The 18,479-nt window shown below is 50.2% G+C and overlaps 1 protein-coding gene across 31 annotated transcripts in view; it reads right to left on the bottom strand.

The window, feature by feature from the left end:
• The window catches only part of LOC135255600 (transcription factor SOX-6-like), a 200,877-nt gene that overhangs the window by 15,740 nt on the left and 166,658 nt on the right, over window positions 1-18,479 (bottom strand). For 30 of the 31 annotated variants that reach the window (XM_064336985.1, XM_064336984.1, XM_064336994.1 and 27 more), the window contains 4 exons: window positions 18,024-18,188; window positions 16,011-16,185; window positions 14,461-14,648; window positions 2,489-2,594 (listed from right to left, as the gene is read on the bottom strand). In XM_064336985.1, coding sequence (XP_064193055.1) covers window positions 2,489-2,594; window positions 14,461-14,648; window positions 16,011-16,185; window positions 18,024-18,188 — 634 coding nt within the window. The remainder of the gene's footprint in view (window positions 1-2,488; window positions 2,595-14,460; window positions 14,649-16,010; window positions 16,186-18,023; window positions 18,189-18,479) is intronic. The other variant, XM_064336982.1, reaches the window with a different exon arrangement.

Raw genomic sequence — 18,479 nt, 5'->3', positions numbered from 1 at the left:
TTTGGACGGTACTGTCGCAAAGCTCACTGGGATTAGCCCATTTCCTGTTCGCCATCTCCCACCGCCCCCCCTCTGACAGGGTCCCATCTGATGTGTGTGTGTGTGTGTGTGCGTGTGCGTGTGTATGTGTGTGTGTGTGCGTGCGTGTGTGTGTGTGTGTGTGTGTGTGAGTGTGAGTGTGTGTGTGTGTGTGTGCGTGTGTGTGTGGGGGGGGTTTAACAAGCGCAGGAGTGGAACTTATGAACCGCCATGAGAAAGAGTGAACAAAGGGCCCGGCTGCAGCCGTTTGCGGCGTCTGTTAATGCGTTGCATCTGCGTCTGAGAAGGCCTAACGACTGCGGCGAGCTGACGCATGCGGCTCGCGGCCTCTCAGCGAGACGAGGAAAGCCCAGCTCCCCGGCTCCTCGGCCGGCCTCCCGCTCTCCAGGGCCTCTCCTCACAACTTCTGGCAGCTGCTGATTTGGTTGCTGCGCGCACTGCAAATATTAGTTTAAGCAGCCTAAAGCTTTCGGAGAGCAGAAGCGATGACAGGGTGAGCCCTGTACCTCTGGGCTGCGCAAAAAAACAACAGGGATGGGATGGGATGGGACAGGGGGAGAGTCTGACCAATCAGTTCCCCAAATGTTGCAGATGCTCTGAAGCTCGTTTTTGTCATACTTTCTTGAAAAGCATGAAAAGTAATCTCTCTGCTTACTGAGCCACAATTACAAGCATTGAGCTTCAGGTCAGTTATGAAAGTAATCGTACAGAAAGCTGCAGAGCATTTGCATCATAATCTTAAAATCACAAAGATTGGTTACAATTCTTAGCTGCTCCTTTTTAATGTCACCTGGATCATTTCTACTGATTTCTAAGATTACACACTTCCAATCTCACTTAAAATCCAATTACCAACCGTATTTCCAGATGCGCAAAACGCATTTTGGTCCCGAGAAGCATTTTAATGTGGGCACACTGCTGCACAGTGAGATGCTGGGCACATGTGTAGCTCATCTATGTTTTGCTGGGATTGGTGGAGAGATTAATTGGTGACTGTCTCAGTGAGCTAGGTGGACTGTCCCTGGTGTCTTTCAGGACTCGTGAGTGACAAAGCATCCATAGCTGCTATCAGTGCCCCCAAAGTGGGACCCAACTCTTGGGGCTACGAGAAACAGACACAGGGAGGATCTGGATCTGGGTGTGGGGGCCTGGCTGATGTGTTCTCGGCTCTGAGTTCAAACCAGCAGCGATGAACCAAATTTATGCGAAGGCAGCCTCTAAACAGGCGAGTTTACTGCAAGAGGCAGGTGTGATGTCGATGGCACTCAGACCAGCTCGAGTGTTTTTTCAGGTTTCTTTTGCCACAAATTCTCAGAAAGACGAACGATGATCTGACAACAGTGAGGGCGTCTCGCTCCCTGGAGAAATACTCAGCGCCCCACCTCAGTGCCCCACCTCAGCGCGACTCGGGCTATTTAAAGAGCGCCCGATTCCGCTGCTCTCCACTGCTCTCCGCTCCAGCCCCTGGAGCTCCATAGAAACTGCCGCTAAATATTTATGTCTGGCAAACAGTGGGGCGGGGGCGTGCCCAGTCCTACAAGCTTTAGGGCCATGGGGGGGGGGGCGCGCCCAGTCTACAAGCTTAGGGCCATGGGGGGCGCGCCAGTCCTACAAGCTTTAGGGCCATGGGGGCGCGCCCAGTCCTACAGGCTTTAGGGCCGGGGGCTAGCGCTCTGCCGGGGGAGAAGATTTACACCTCCCGCCGGAGGACCTCAACGGCCGCGCCCTAAGGGCGGGGCTGGAAGAGATCCAGCTTTGTCCCCTGACCCCCTCACCTCCCCGCACCTACCTGCGAGAAACCGGGGCGTAACTACGGCAACAACGTCACCTCGCACTGACACATGCCCACACGGCTCTGCAGCTCCTCAACTGGACCTACAGAAGCTTCACCAGATACTCAGTAAAAATAAACATTTAAATGAAATCAAATATAAAAAAATAAACAAATAAAGAATCGGACAGTTTTTGTATAGGATTCAAATTCTTTGAAACAATATAGCCATTCAGTATGATCTGTAGCGACAGTCCAATTCACTTTTTGGTCTTTGCTTCGCTAAGCAAAAAAAAAAATTTCATCCAGCTGAAAACAGGCACAGAAGAATCCTAGTTACTCATGAACTTACGGAAGCTTTACTGCCGCACTCAATTTCAATATCATTAAAAAAAATCAAAATATAATTTTTAAATGAAGCCAAAGTAATGCTCAAGTTACTGGATAATACGCACGGACATTATCGCGCACATCAGCCAGACACGAACATAAGACGTGTCTCTGCAAAGTTATCCCAGGAAAGGGCTGGAATGCGTGCACCAAATTAGAACAGATCTTTTAGAGTGATTTGGGAACGCGGATCATACAGAAGAATGTATTCTTTGGGATGAAAAGTTCAAGGAAGAAGAAGAGAGAGGGCGGAGTCAGAGGAATGAAATGTGAAATGGCTGGTCTCACCGTCCATATCTTCGGGCCGGGTGAGGTCGATGACCCGGTGGCCCATCTTGCCGTCCTCGCCCAGCTTCCCCAGGTGGTGTCCCAGGCTCTCGAAGTGCGCCCTCTCCTGTGGGGCGGGGGTACAACACCAGTCAGCAACAATTTCCTGAATGCACTCAACACGACAGGCCTCCATATTTTTCTTTTATTTTTAAATAGTTCCATCCAAGAATTCCGTAAATAACTTTTATATAAGAATTAGATTTAATCATGCTTAAACATTACAGCATTAGTCTGCTAACTGGCGGATTCTACCAGCCACCCATTTGGATCCCTTTGAGGTGCATCATCCGTTAAATCAGCAGGAGAACAAGCTTCAGTTCTTAAGAGAAGCGGGGGGTTTTTGGACAGGACCCGAGGAGGGTCCAGCGCTGGGGGTACCGGTGACCTCTTGCACGCGCTCAGATTTCCCCGTAACCTCGTCGGCACCCCCTCTCCCCCCCCCCCGCCCCCCCCCCCGCCTCGTGGAGCTCACCGCCCCGGCCCTCATCACTAATTCAGGGCCCGCGCTTGGGAGAAGCCTCCGCGTGTTTTCTCCTCCTTTCGTCACGTCGCTCTCTGCTCAGATTAAACTTGGCATGGTGTTGCACTTGACGCACAATGAAACCCTGTCATTCAGCGCCCGGCGACAATATTAAATGTCATGTCCGTGTGCATTTACAGAATAAAATAACAGCTTTCGGGGGGCCTCTGAATAGTTGCTGCACATTACACTTAATGTATTATGCAGAAGCAGAGCGCTGACTGCTCCTCTCCCCATTGTTAAATGACCTAGTTCTTGTAGTGAATACGCGGGCATTAGCAGAGAGCTGTCTCCTTCCTTTAAAGACTGAAGTGGGGATGGACACTTTGACTCTGTATGATACAAATAATCTCTCTCTCCCTCTCTGCCTCTCTCTCTATCTCTCTCTCTCTCTCTCTCTCTCTGCCTCTGCCTCTCTCTCTCTCTCTCCCTCTCTGCCTCTCTCTCTCTCTCTCTCTCTCCCCTTGCATCAGGCTGGGAGGCACTCAGAGTGGGCATGTCGCTGTGATTCAGAGGGGAAGAGCATTTGTTTTACTCCCCGGGTGAGAATTCAATCTCTGCCAAAGGTGCACTTTCTTTTACCCTCACACTCAAACCCCCCCCCACCCCCCTCCACCCCCTCCCCACAACTCCTCCTCCTCCTTTTCCCCTCACTGTTTTCAGAGGATGCCACTCAGGTGGGGTCCTTACACAATGCTAACGGCCCCCCTGCCACACACACACACACACACACAGACACCAACGTGTACATTCATCTTTCATAGCGCGCTTGCTTGTTGGGTTTTACCCTGCTTTCTCCTGAGGGTGATGTTGTACAGGCACACACACACACACACACACACATACATACACACACACACACACGCACGTACATATGTCCACAAACGTGCATGCACACACACACACACACACACACACACACACACACACATACATACACACACACACACACACGCACGTACATATGTCCACAAACGTGCATGCACACACACACACACACACACACACACACACACACAAGACAGTTACTGATACTAAACTATTTGTTCATCCACTGTGTAAGTCAGTTACGCATTTAGAATTATTCAGATATTTATTTATCATGATTTTTTAGCAAGTTTTTATTTTATGCAAGAAGCTTTTCTTAACGAGACGGTAAATGGACACATCGCAACTCATCAGATCCAGTCTGCTAATTCATTTTATTATGTCATTATTTAAAAAAATATACTTTAAGAACATTACTGTATGCCCCACCCACAATAAGGGCTGTCAAAAAGAAAAAAAAAGTTGAAAACCAGTTAAAACGCATTAAAACCTTTCACAGTGCTCTGATTCCCCCTACTTATTTTATTTATACAATAACCATTACTCAAAAAAGAGTGAAACACACACACACACACACACACACACACACAGAGACAAGTACTTCAATTTGCCACCATGCTTGAAGGAACAATAATAATTTATGGGCGTCTGAGTGATTCTGATGTACAGTTAAGCAGTACCTGCTCGCGGCGCGTCGTAGCGGGCTGGCTATCGGAGCGCGCTCTGCGTACTTAAGCGCTTTCTAATGATGATGTACGCGGCGGGCCCGCGGGGCGGGGGTAAGATGGAGTGGGCCGCGTCCTCCGGGGCGCGGCGGGAGCCACGCGCGAGCGCGAGCCGTCACACGCCGCCGTATTCATCACGCCGGCGAGATCACGGCGGCTAATGAGAGAGCAGCGCGGCCCGGTGACACGTAGACGGATGCGTGACTGCATCGGGGGGGGGGGGTCATTTTAGCCCCCCTCCTCTACCCCCTCCCTCGGATGCTCTGCCGTGGAGTCACGGCGTGTAGGATAACTTTGTAATAAATTAACCCCCCCCCCGACCCCCCCAATTCCACCCCATGCGATGTGGCGGCCAACCCCGATCAATCAGGCCGCTCTTTATAAAGTCATGATAGTTAAGCACAGTGCTGGGGTGGGGAGAACAAACTCAAACCGCAAATCAGAGCGCGAGCCTGTGGCTGATGACAAGGGCGAAATGTGAGCTAATGTCCTGGAGTGAGCCCCACACAGCCCTCAGTCCTCAGCCTTCAACCAATGTGCCCCACACAGCCCTCAGTCCTCAGCCTTCAACCAATGTGCCCCACACAGCCCTCAGCCTTCAACCAATGTGCCCCACACAGCCCTCAGCCTTCAACCAATGTGCCCCACACAGCCCTCATCTCAGCCTCAACCAATGTGCCCACACATCCAGCCCACAGTCCCAAGCCTCCTCAACCAATGTGCCCCACACAGCCCTCAGCCATCAACCAATGTGCCCCACACAGACCTAGTCCTCACCTTCAACCATGTGCCCCACACAGCCTCAGCCTTCAACCAATGTGCCCCACACCGCACCCTCACAGTGCCCCCTCAGCCTTCAACCAATGTGCCCCACACAGCCCTCAACCATCAACCAATGTGCCCCACACAGTCCTCAGCCTTCAACCAATGTGCCCCACACAGTCCTCAGCCTTCAACCAATGTGCCCCACACAGACCTGTCATCAACCATCAACCAATGTGCCCCACACAGCCCTCAGCCTTCAACCAATGTGCCCCACACAGACCTGTCATCAGCCTTCAACCAATGTGACAGAAGTGAATAAGAAATAAACACGTAGATAAAACAATAAAAACATGCAGCTATAGATGAAATATGCCATTTTCTCAGGCACTCCCAATTCACATTTTAAAATTTGTTTTAGCGAGCGTGATCTGCAATGCCTGCAGATTTGTGTAATAAGTGGAGGGAGAAAAGGAAACAGCACAATATCCTTTAATTTGAGTGTCCTTCAATGATCAAAGTTTTGTCTGGCAGCGGTAAATTTATAAAGGGACATGCTAATGACCGTTAAACTAACATAGCTCATCCTAAAAGCACCGCACAATGAATTTCCATTAAATTTTATATACTACGTTTTATATACTTATTGGTTACAACCTGCAAAATTTATGTCTGAGCATCGGAATCACGCTGGAAATTGCGGAAGTGATTTATATGCGTAAGATCCGAGGCTTTTTTGGAAGGCCTAAAAAAGGTTCAGCGAACAAACGTTACTTCAGCAACCCTCGCACAGAGTGCAGTGATAAATTAATGGCATTTTTATTATTTTATGGTGTCATTAAATTTTTACTGATCACTCTGCCACTGAAGAGCAGGGAAGGACGAGAAGCCCAGTGGGACATTAGCCATCCTGAAGGGGAGGGGTGGGGGCAGCTCACCCCCTGCTTTTTTGGTAAATAGCAGCTCATATAAAGGACTTTATGTTTTATACGTGCATTTGAGTCTTACAAGGGAATAGACAACACTATTGGGACTTAAAGAGACATCTTACAGCTACTACCACTATTATTATTATTATTATTATTATTACTACTCATAATAATAATCATTTCTAAAAATGTAATTGTGAACTTTCTTTCAACAGTTCATTACTATTCTATTAACTGAACACAGTCATTGAAAAGATCATTGAAAAAAATATTTCATGTCCGTTAAGCATTTAAAATTGAAAGTGAAATTGAAAGAGAGGAGGAAAGTCTGACAGAAACAGACAGGGAAATAGGGAGAGAGAGAGAGGGGGGTGGAGGGGTGAGGGAGAAAAAGCAAGAGAAAGACAACACACAAGATGTAACACTACACCGGGCGGCCCCCCCGTCCCGCCCGCCGCCGCCGATTAGGCAGCGCCTGCTCCCCAAATGAGTTCAGCATGCCGCACTCCATCCCCAGTCTAAAATTATAGCAGCGCGCGCTGCGCCCCAACGGAAAAAGGTGCCCGCAATAATCCCATCCACTCTCCTCCGCGCTCCCTCTTTTTTTCCTTTTCTTTCTTTTTTTTTTGTGCGCGTCTCAGATTTGGTTACGGGCGCGTTTTGTTGGACGCAGAATGGTTGCCGGGTGAAGTAATGCCATGGAGGCCAATGGCAGCGCTTTTGGAATTTATTAACTTTTTTTTCTTTTTTTTTTTTCTCATCTGGAGCCAGAGAGCGCCGACGTCAGCGATTTAACCAAGGCTTTAATCAGAGCGGCCACAGACCGTGCGCCCCAGGACTGCCGCTCAACCCACAGGACATATTTTGGGGCAGTGTGGTGGCGTGGGGTGGGGGGGGATGGGGGGGGAGAGAGGGGGTGGGGTGGGCTGCTCTTTGTATTGTGTTACCGGCGGTAACCCAAAAATTTCCCTCTCCTTGGTAAATAGCGCCTGAATCTGAGTTGGACCACTGTCGGCCGCTGATAAGTAGCATTAATGTGCTCTCGCAAAACGTTCTATCTTTTTTTCAGGGAAGAAGCATCTGACCTGCCCGCCTGTGTTGGGCTACTTAGATAACGGCTTTCAGTAGCAAAGGGGGGGAAAAAAGCTATTTCTTTGCTAGACAAATTGAGCGAGGTGGATGGAAGTGACCAGGAAAGGCTGATATTCGTGCCAGCGAAGGCCAGGTTCAGGGAAAGCACTGCTCCAAGCACATTTTCAAAAAAGCACAAAAGGAAGCTGAACAGCAGACAACATGGCTGTCTGTCCTGGAGCTGGCCATCACTCTATGTGCTGTGGCTACTCCTGGAGCTGGCCATCACTATGTGTGCTGTGGCTACTCCTGGAGCTGGCCATCACTGTGTGTGCTGTGGCTACTCCTGGAGCTGGCCATCACTATGTGTGCTGTGGCTGCTCCTGGAGCTGGCCATCACTATGTGTGCTGTGGCTACTCCTGGAGCTGGCCATCACTTTGTGTTTTGTGACTACTGTGTGTACCGGAGGGCTAACACCAGGTGAAAGAAGAGCCACTGCTGGTGCTAGGCAACACTGGCAGACCGGAGCCAAAAAGCACAGCACAGAGCTAAGAGCACCCTGGCTCTTAAGGTCATGTGACCCTCCCCCAAAGGGGGGGGCGGAGATTTGGCAGACCTGAGGTCCTACTGCGGGGTCTGCACCACGCCGAATATAGATAGTGACAGCACCTCTCAGCTCAACGTGTCACATCCCCCATCTGCTTCTAATCCCAGCTGTAACCGACAGCCACGTTATTTATAAGTCCCCATCTCCCCAGCGCTGGGAGTTTTAGCCCCTAAGCACATCCAGTTGTGCGGTAAGCCCCAAAGTTCCTTTCATGCGGTCTCAGGCTCCTTATTCAAAAAACAGGCCCCGTTCGCGCACAAAGGCAGCGAGGGAAGCGAGCAGGGCGAAGTTTTGTTTGTGGGGCGAAACTCCAGCCTGCACTGGCTGACTTTGCCGTACGGAGAGACCGGGACGCCGCCTAGCTCACACACCTGGCTCGTGGCACCAGCCTGGGGCTCCCTGGCTGAGACTGAAGTGCGTTTCCAGCATCTTACTCCAATCAGGCGCTGAAAACCAACTGCAGACGCAGCGCAGGCCCAGTCTGGGCACGCGGCCAGCACAGTAGCGATTTGGATTTTTGCTTCTAATGACCTTATCGTCACTTATTAACGGGTCTAAAACATGTTACATGCAGCCTCCAGTCACGTCCCCGTATAATTCATTCGGCAGGAAGCATACAAAATTAAATTCCCACAGAAGCGGACCGCTTCTCCTCTCATTTGTAAACTATCCGTTTAACTTTTATAAGATGTACGGCTGTGTTTCCAATTTTACCAGGGTCATATTTGTCTTTATCCCAGGCTGTTGTATGGAGATCATTATTTCCTGCTTAACCAAAGGATTCCAGATCTAAGTGACTGTGAACCGTTTCACCAAGTCCTCCAGGAAGAGCCCAGCCCATCCCCACCGCGATCTGCCATAACAATAAATCACAAAGACAGAAGCCAATCGACATCGCCCATCAGGCACAGCTGACCCGACAGAGACACAAGGCTTCCTTTGGCGTTTCTGGAAGTTTCTGTCCCGTTTCTGCCTCGTATCAATGCGCCATTGTGACTGCCCCCTTTCTTCCTTTGGTTCCCTCGCTCTTTGTCTGACTGAGGAGGCCCGCGGCCTGGGGCTGAGGGGAACTTCACTGGCTGCAGTCGAGCTTTGGGGATTTAGGCCTGTGTCAAAGGAAAAATCACGCGCACGCCCAGCTGGTCGACAGAGTACGGATGCTGCCTGACATCGTTACATCTCCCAGGCCACTGTCTTTATATCACAGACACTCTCCTCTCTTCCTCTCTCCAACTCTCTCTCTCTCTCTCTCTCACACACACACACATTTGCACATGTATACGCAGAATGTTAAAGCTATTTATGGCTCTTTGACAGGCAATAACAATTGGAGAAAGCAATAATGTTAGCAGGCCTCGTTGTCATTGAACATGAAGGATCACTGTTCCTCTTGAAATACAGATGCTTGGGTTGTGTTGTGTACGACAATGACCACTAGCAATGTAATGCTGTTCTGCATTGAGAACTTATTAGCTATTTCAATGAGTTATATAAAACTAATTAAAAGAGACGTATGGCTACGAAGGCTAGTTATTATAAAGCCATTCTTCTGAGAGAGAAAGTCACTAGTGACTGAAAAAATGAAATCAATCTATAATACCAGGCAAAAGATGAGTCAATACACATCACCTGCTGACAACCACTTTCTTTGGTTGCAAGCAGATCCAAACATATTGGAAATAACTGCACAATGTGATTCTATGGTTGTCAACCATTGTCTCAATCACCACACAGCTGGAGTGTATTCAAAAGCTAAAGTACTACAGATCCTTGGGAGGGTATGGGATGATGGGAGTTGGAGTTCAGGTAAATATAGGCAACTGGATATAATGAAACAGCACTTGTGAGGCCAGTATGCCGTATGTATGTAAACGTATATGCAGTGTATGTATGTATGAAGCCACAGCTCAAATAAGGTTACATTCTGAAAAGAATGCTCAGGGCATACAGTATGTTCAGGGCCTAAACTCTGTGGCAACAGTAAGGTAACACCGCATGCGTCGATGCAGTGCGTTCGATAGGCTAACACTCTGACTCCGCCTCCACTTTTTGATTCCAGTTTGGTAGCAGAGGAATATACTTCACTTCACGCATTTAACACAGGCTTCTATGGGCCCAGCTCGACCGTTTAAACACAAGAGCTTGCCCATGTGCGAGGGGAATATCCGATGACAAAAATATATGCCTTTCAGACCGTGTGCTGTTATGGCCTTAGCTCTGCTCCCAGTGCTGCTCTGTCACGCTGGTTTTATAGCGGGCCTATTGTGAAACACAGGCGTTTTGGACACGTCTGTGGGGGAATTTAAAGAGGACTCCTTGCAGCAGCGCGGTGTATTTCTGTATGAGCAGGAGCTCCCAATTCTGGGGTCCCTGGGGGTCTTCAGCAAAGTGGAGTAACACATTTTCCAGTTTAAAAAAACATTTTATTGATGCTACCATTTTTCATCAATTCCATATTTTAGACATTGTTTGGTTTACATATCCATGGAAACAAACAGGCGCATGAGTCACTGTACTGAGTGGAGTAGCATCGCTATTTAGACGTGCTTTCATGTGCTTGCGTGTTGAATAGTCACCACATTGCCGCCTTTTGTGGCAGTTGTATAAAGGTGTGACCATTAGCCATTATACCGAACCATTAACCATTATCCTGACCACAGGATGGCAATTTTAAGGGGGCCCCTCAGATTAAAAAAATAAATTACAGCAGTCTGTATTTTAGCCTGGAGTCGGACCCGTTGACCGAAGCAGTCGTGTGCAGCAGCGCTAGCCCGCGCTGGATAAGAGTACTACCGAGCGCAAGCCGCGCGCAGCTGCTAGCCTCGCGAGCCGGCCCCGCGCACCGCCATCCCGCCTCGCCCATAAATAACGGAGTGAAACCATTCCTCCGGACAGACAATAATACCTCCGAGATAAATATTTCACAATGGCGGAATTGTGATGGGTCGGAAAAAGCGTTTCTTTTACTTGGAGAGGGGTTGAGGGGGGGTGGGGGGTTGTGGGGAAAGGGGGGGGGTGTAAGAGGACAAATAGAAAACAAGGAAACATGCTGTCATAGCTGTAAAGCATGAATATTTTACTCCTTCACCTTAAGGACGCTAAATGCAACTCTCATCTGCCCCAGAGAGAGAGAGAGAGAGAGAGAGAGAGAGAGAGAGAGATGAGAGGGAGAGGGAGAGAGAGAGGGAGAGAGAGAGAAGAAAGAGAGAGAGGGAGAAAGAGAGGCTCAGGCAGAAGGGTAAAGCCGCTATGCTGGCGCTCCCATTGTGCTTCACGGCCCACACTTTGTATTAAAAGATGAATTGATCCATCTGTAAGCAGCACTTAGCCCCACTCTCAGGCTGGGGTCATACGCCAGGATAAATCAATATTTAATATCCCCACCAACAGCCCCAGTAGATGATTTTAACCTCTCCTTAATCCCATTTATGTTACCTTTCCAGAATCTTCATGTAAGCTTTCACAGTGATAAACTTCCAAACAGCCGACAGGGATGGGGGGGGGGGGGGGGCTGTTAGGGAACGCGCAGTATTTATGTCAGGTGAGGCGCTTCTCTGAAATATTAATATTCTGAAACTGACCGAAGTGAAAGCTTTTATCCGCCGCGTTGGAAACGTCGGCCGCGGTCAGAAACGTGTCGGAGACCGCCGCGCGCCCGGCAACGGAGACGAGCCTGTTTACACTCCGCTATCCCATCATGCCCCGCGCCGGGGCCTCTCTCCCGCAGGCGGGGGACAGTGCGCCGCGTTCACTTCTGTGGTCACTGAACTCGTGTTTGTGAAGAAAAAGGCAAACAGCTCGCTCAGAATTCTGAGTCAAAGATAAGGGTAAGTGTGGATTGATCCGGGCCGGTGGCCGTACCTGCTGGTGACCGACGGCCAGGGACCTCCGCGGCCCTCCGGCATGTGAAAGGCCGCTTCCGCAGCTCATCTGCGCTAACGGCTGTAGCCTATTTCCCATGGTCCATCGGCTATTTACACCGCCTATACTCAGCTGGGTACTGAGCACAGGCATAACCGACTCACAGCCTGTCCGCACTCTCCACCGGCGATGCCGAGGCTAGGCTCAGATGGTTGCTGTTGAAACTCTTTTTAATTCTCACAAGTTGCACAGAGTCAGACCAGCTTTCCTGTACAGGAGTGGTGCGGGACTGGGGGGGGTGGGGGGCGGTTCTTTGGGGTGTTCCAGCGGCTCCTCTGAGGGTCGCACAGGACCGCCCAAACCCGCTGATCCCAGATCAGTGTTTCTCCCTCGGTAATGATCACGTACGCGTACTGCAGCCAAGCCGAGCGCACACCGGACGCCCCCCAGCTGGGGCAGCGCGCTCTGCCCCCTCACCCGGGAGGGGGGCCAGAGGAGGGGGGTCAGGGGAGGGGGGCCAGGGGAGAGGGGCGTGGGCGCGGCGTCTGTCTGGCTCTGTAAAAGGAGCCCTTGGCGGGGCGTCCCGTGGCAGCATGATAACCCAAACATGCCACTCACGCGTCCAGGCTGACGGGCCCCTAATTATTATTTGTTGTCTGTTCCGAGGGCCCTGTCAACAGCATCGTCTCACACCCCCGTCCTCCCAGCCCGCCCCCCCCCCATGCCAGAAAGCCCCCTCAAGGCCCGACCTAAAGGCCTTCTCACTTCTCAGTCTGAGCCCTAGCTGCACGCACACACATGCATATACACATACAAGCACACAGACTATACTCTGGACTCAAAAAAACTAAACTAAAAAATGTACATTGTGATAATGGCTAAATGCAAAAAGGTGGTGTACAATCTACTGAGTGGGAAGGTCTACTCTACTCTTTTTCCCTCTCTGACTTACTTTCGTTATCAACATTACTGTACATGCTCCAAGCAGAAAATATAGAAAGATAAAACCGGAATCAAGGAAAAAAGATGTGATGGACATTGTCCGAGGTAGAAATATCAACCAACGAGAAGAATAAAAAGCACCATTTTACAGGAAATAATTTTTTTTTTTTTTTTTTTAACATTTTTCCAGAGCAGTGTTTCATTGGAGCAGTAAACCAAATTTACCACGACACTGATCTTAGTGAGAGTCAATGCAGAACAAATCAGAGCGGCCTCAGTGAATTCCAGTGGCACGTTCCGAAATCAGCAACAGCGCTAATATTAAGTCAAAAAAGGGAAATCAAAATAGATGTTCAGAGACTTTTTTATATATATGTACATTGACCTAGTTGTGGCTGTGGGTTGAAAGTATCAGGTGATGAAATATTAATGGATCTTTGCTCCAAGTTCCTGCCTTTCCTTCTCAGCCAACTGGCAATATGGCATCAATCACTTGGAGGGTGATTTTTTGATTTTTTTTTCATTCCTTGATTGACTCATCGATTGAAGATATTTTTAAAGGGCATCCCGGGGAGTGCGAGCGCTCTTGGTACAAAGCAGGGCCCTGTCCCACACCGGGGCAAGGGGAGGCGCAGGGCGCGGCGCGGAGGGACACGGGGCGGCTTTAATTGGGCAGAGACATCACAGCTCGCTCGCGCAGGGCAGTGGAGGGCCCACACACACACACACCCGTATACACACACACACATGCATAAACACACACCCCCCAACCCACAAACACACACACACACACACGTATGCATATACACACCCTCCCCCCCCCAACCTACACGCGCATACACACACACACACGCACGCATATACACCCCCCCCCCAACCCACACACACACACACTCAGCACACACTCTCCCTCTCCCTACTCGTAAACAGAAAGAGCAGAAGAGGGAGACCGGCTCTCTCTCTCTCTCTCTCTGATACTAACAGGAGAAATAACACATCCTCCAGAGCAGAGACCAAAGGGCTGTAACAGGCTGACGTGTCTGATGCTTTTGTGACAGCACGCGGTGTGGTGAGACTGTCACGTCAGAGAACGAGGAGAATGGGTGTGTGTGTGTGTGTGTGTGCACATGTGTGTGTGTGTCACTGCGGAAAGGCACGTGAACGCCATGTGAGCGTAGTGTCAGAACATAATAATACGAGAACAGAAGAATGATGTCAAGAGCAGGCCATTCAGCCTATCTCGGCCTGACATCTCTGAGTGTGCGTGTGTCTCTGTGTGTAGCACATGAGACCCTTGGATGTGTTGAGAGACAGCAAGGCAGAGATTCCTTCCAGAGTTTGTGAAGGCTTTTAGAACGTGCCACTCGAGTGGGGATGGAAGCGTAAGGAGAAAGGTGTAGGGTACAAAGCGTGAGATTCCTGGTGTGGCGCTCACCTTGCTGGCTCTGCATGTATTCAGCTGCTCAGAGCTAGCGTGCGGCGTGTACGTGACCCGTAGCGTGTGGCTCATAGTGTGTGGCGTGTGGCTCATAGTGTGTGGCTCATAGTGTGTGGCGTGTGGAGTGTGGCTCATAGTGTGTGGCTCATAGTGTGTAGCGTGTACGTGACTCGTAGCGTGTGGCTCATAGTGTGTGGCGTGTGGCTCATAGTGTGTGGCGTGTGGCGTCTGGCGTGCGGCGCTCACCTTGTCAGCCCTGCAGTTGTTGAGGCCCATGCTGCTGAGGGCAGAGAACTTGGCCTCCATGCCCTGCTGGTGGTGCTGCAGCTGCTCCCGCTGGATCTGCTCCCTCATCTTCCTCGCCTCCTGGATGGCCTTCATCACCGCGTCCTGGTCGCCAAACAGCGCCGTGGAGTTCAGGCTGGACAGGATGTCTGTGGGCGGGGAACAAAAGGAAATCATGTGACACGTTGTCACCCCATTGGGGGGGGGGGGTTCGACGTGGTCTTAATTCTGCTCCATCCACACCCTTCTCCAGTGTGTATACACACAGTGAGCGCGTTTGTGGGGACGGGAGCCCGTGCGTGTTTTAGAAAACGAGCTGCAGCCTCCGTTTCGCTCCTCCTCTCCTAATTAGCCGGTGGGACGGAGACGCGGGGCCGCGCGGCAGCTAAAAAACCTGGGAATAAATTGGAGGGAAATGCAAGCGCGGTGGCCGGGTTCAAAGCCCCTGCGTGGATGGATGCGAGGGGAGAGAGAGAGGAGCGCGCAGGCAGACTCAAATTGTTTTAGTGTAATTAGCGGTTTGGGATTGCATTTAATTAACGGATAACGGCGGCTAAATAAAACGGCTTATGGGGAGACAATAGTGCGCGGAAGCTCTTAAAAAATAAATAGCAGTGTTTCCACTCGCGCACTTCCCAGCTATCAGAGCCATAAACACAGGGGAGGTCTGACAAAGATTAAACAGAGACATTTGTATCAACAGCCAGTCATTAAGGAACACACATATTTCAATTTGCGCCTCACTCAGACGGATAACAAGCACCAGTCAGAGGGAAAACAGCGCTGGTTCAAGCCCAAGTGTCGGCAAAATGACAAATCAAGGATTTTTCTAATTCCCGTATTTGTTGAACTAAACCTTGAAAATAAACAAACGTGTTTGGAGAAAAATAAACATATTAAGAATGGCAGCGTAATAAGCGAGCTTTTGTTGGCTTCACGCTGTTAGTTAAATCTGAAATAGCAGGAAGCAGGCTGGTTCCACAGTACCGTCATCATCAGCAAGAAAGCTCAGACATATATGAAAATGTCAGGAAAATCTAAAGAACTTTTTCAGTTTTTGTTTGGTAGGTTCGCCAGGTAACCTTGATTTGTAACCTGGATAAAATAAAAGGCTAAAGATTACAGCGGGCTCTCATCTCACTTGAGTGTCTGTGCAGTGATTAGCTAGAGGTCTGTGTGAAGCATACATTTGCAACGAGCATGTGTGTGAGCGTGCTGTGTCCATGCGCACGTGTGTGTGTGTGTGTGCGTGCGTTACTGTATGTGTATGTGTGTAGGTATATGTGCGTGTGTGTATGTATGTGTGTGTGTGTTGTGTGCGTGGCTTGTATGCGGTTTGGAGAGGCTATGTCGTTGTCGTTGTGTTGTGTATGTGTGTAGGTATATGTGCGTGTGTGTGTGTGCATGCGTGTGTGTATGTATGTGTGTGTGTATGTATGTGTGCGTATGTGTGTCTGTGTGTGTGTGTGTGTGCATGTGTATGCGTGTGTGTGTGTGTGTGCACGTCTTACCCAGAGAGGACCCGCGGCCCAGGGTTCCGATGGGGCTGGGGACGCTGCTCTTGGACAGGCTGTTGGGGCTGGTCTTGCTGCCAGGGAACAGGCTGTGGGTCGGGGACACGGGGGACTTGACCGGCTCGGCCGTCTTGGGCCGGGCAGAGAGGTTCAGGGGCTGCGTCCCTTCGTCCTGCAGCCAATGGGGAGAAAGTGGGCGGAGTCAACCTGAGCCATTGTCCCAGCTATAAGACCGCGCTGTCTGGTGATCGCGCAGAGCTCGCTAATCACTCAGCTCCTCCAAGACCACTGCTGCTCATTCATCCAGGGGCACTGCGCCGCCAGGTATACTCCCCCAGTCTCCACACTGCTTTGTCTGAGCTAATTAACACCGACTCCCCCTCTCTGTACGGCTTCATCTGTGCTCACCTGCCAGGGATAACTGTTGCTGGATGGTGGATCTGATGACATTTTCAGTAAGAAAATTTAAAAAAACACTGTAAATTTGTTAGCCCTTTGAGCCCTACGTTTGTCATAGCTGAAACTGGACGCACATAGCCATTGTTCCTCAAAATTCTAACTACAAAAATTCAAGCATTTGCCAGTTCCTCCCCCCTAAGTCAATTAAAAGAATAACAAGTACAGAAACTAGGGAGGGAGCTGCATTAAAATAGACACAAGAGGACATTCACATCTGATTCTGACAACACCCCTCCTCTAGCTACAGTGACCAACATGGAACCAATTTAGTGATCAGGGAGAGACGGAGCAGACTGCCGTCCCAGAAGGGAGAGGCACTTTGCCTGTCATCGGCAGGCGTGGCTGAGGGGGGGGCTCCCAGCAGGGCGCACTACTGTTTAATGACATGATTTCTGGGCCCCCCTCCATTGTGATATCCCTTTAAACATTTCCAAATGGACGCATGTTTCCCATTACCAGCCCCGGCCTGGATGATGCATACGCTCAGCAACCGGAGGAGAGCGGGGTGGACGCTGCAGCGAGCAGAGAGAGAGGAGAGAGGAGAGGAGGAGGAGAGGGAGAGGAGAGAGAGGAGAGAGAGAGAGAGAGGAGGGAGAGAGAGAGAGAGGAGAGAGAGAGAGAGAGGAGGAGAGAGAGGAGAGAGAGAGAGGAGAGGAGAGAGAGAGAGAAGAGGGAGGAGAGAGAGAGAGAGAGAGAGAGAGGAGAGAGGGAGAGAGAGAGAGGGAGAGAGAGAGAGGAGAGGGAGAGAGAGAGATGGAGAGGAGAGAGAGAGAGAGAGAGAGAGAGAGAGAGAGAGAGAGGGAGAGGGAGAGAGTGCAGGCCCTTGCTTTTTTTTTCCATTGAAGAAGAAGAAAGGAGAAAGGTCCCGGTGATATTTTCACTCTAATCACACGCTGGCACGCCAAACACTCCGGCGTGGTGGCCGGATCTCATCACCGGCCCGTCCCTGCTCCAGAACTGCCCGCTATACTCCTCTTAAAAATGGGGTCAGCCCTGGAAACTTGTAAAGACAAAAGTAGACCACTGTCTCTGTAAAACGCAGCCGTTTTATTGTGTGCTTCAAAGGACAATGTCTTGACCGCGCCGGTCTTCATTAGTGAAAGTACGCAGATAAAGTGATAAAGTGAAGGTCGCAGACGTCTGTAAAAGTATACGAGTGTGTTTGTGCGATGTGATTTAGTCAACATACGTGCAAAACACACACTCTGGAGGGGTCTCATTGAAGTAGACAGGGTTAAATTTTTGCGTATGAATTTGTTGCTGATTTTAACATGAAAACAGACACCAGCTCTACAGGACCAGGGTTGAGGACCACATTTAAAGACCTATAATTCAATGGCCTATAAAGCATTAATCACCGGGCACCACTGAGTGTCAAGCAGCAGGAGCAGGAGTACATGGGCTGCCTACGCTAGCACAGGTATACAGGCTGGGCCAATCAGAGCAGGGGAAGAGGATGGACTCATTAGCACAGCAGGCCAGAATGGGCCAATCAGCAGAGGCGAGAGCGCCGGGCCAGCGAATGGGAGGCGTGGCGGCGTCTGGACGTACCTTGACCTGGATGAGGGGGCTGGAGGGCCGCTTCTCCCCCTTGGGGCCGGTGGGCGAGACGGGGCCGGAGGAGTTCAGGGGCTGGGGCAGGGAGGGCATCTTGGCTCCGGGTGAGAGCTGCATGTTGGCCAGCTGGGCCGCATACAGCTGCTGCAGGGAAGAGACCTATGCAACATTAGAGACCACCTCACACCTTCCCCCCCATCCAGCTTTCTGTGTCTCTCATTTTTCCCTCTGTTCACAATTACATTTTTGTTCTTGTTCGGTCATTTTTGTAATTTTTTTGGTTTTACTGAAAGTATAATATATATCCTTTTTTTCCCTCCACCATACCTTTGGTTTAATGCAACATTAAATAAGGCCTTTAAAAAGTTGGGGAAAAAAGTGGTCTCTCTCCCTCTCCTCTCTCTTTCCCCCAATCCCCCTGTCTCTCTCACTCCTCCTTTCTCTCTTTTT

This window comes from Anguilla rostrata, chromosome 5 (assembly GCF_018555375.3).
Source record: "Anguilla rostrata isolate EN2019 chromosome 5, ASM1855537v3, whole genome shotgun sequence".
NCBI classification, from domain to species: domain Eukaryota; kingdom Metazoa; phylum Chordata; class Actinopteri; order Anguilliformes; family Anguillidae; genus Anguilla; species Anguilla rostrata.
The sequence above is the reverse complement of the archived record's forward strand: the minus strand, read 5'-3'. Positions and strand labels throughout refer to the sequence as shown.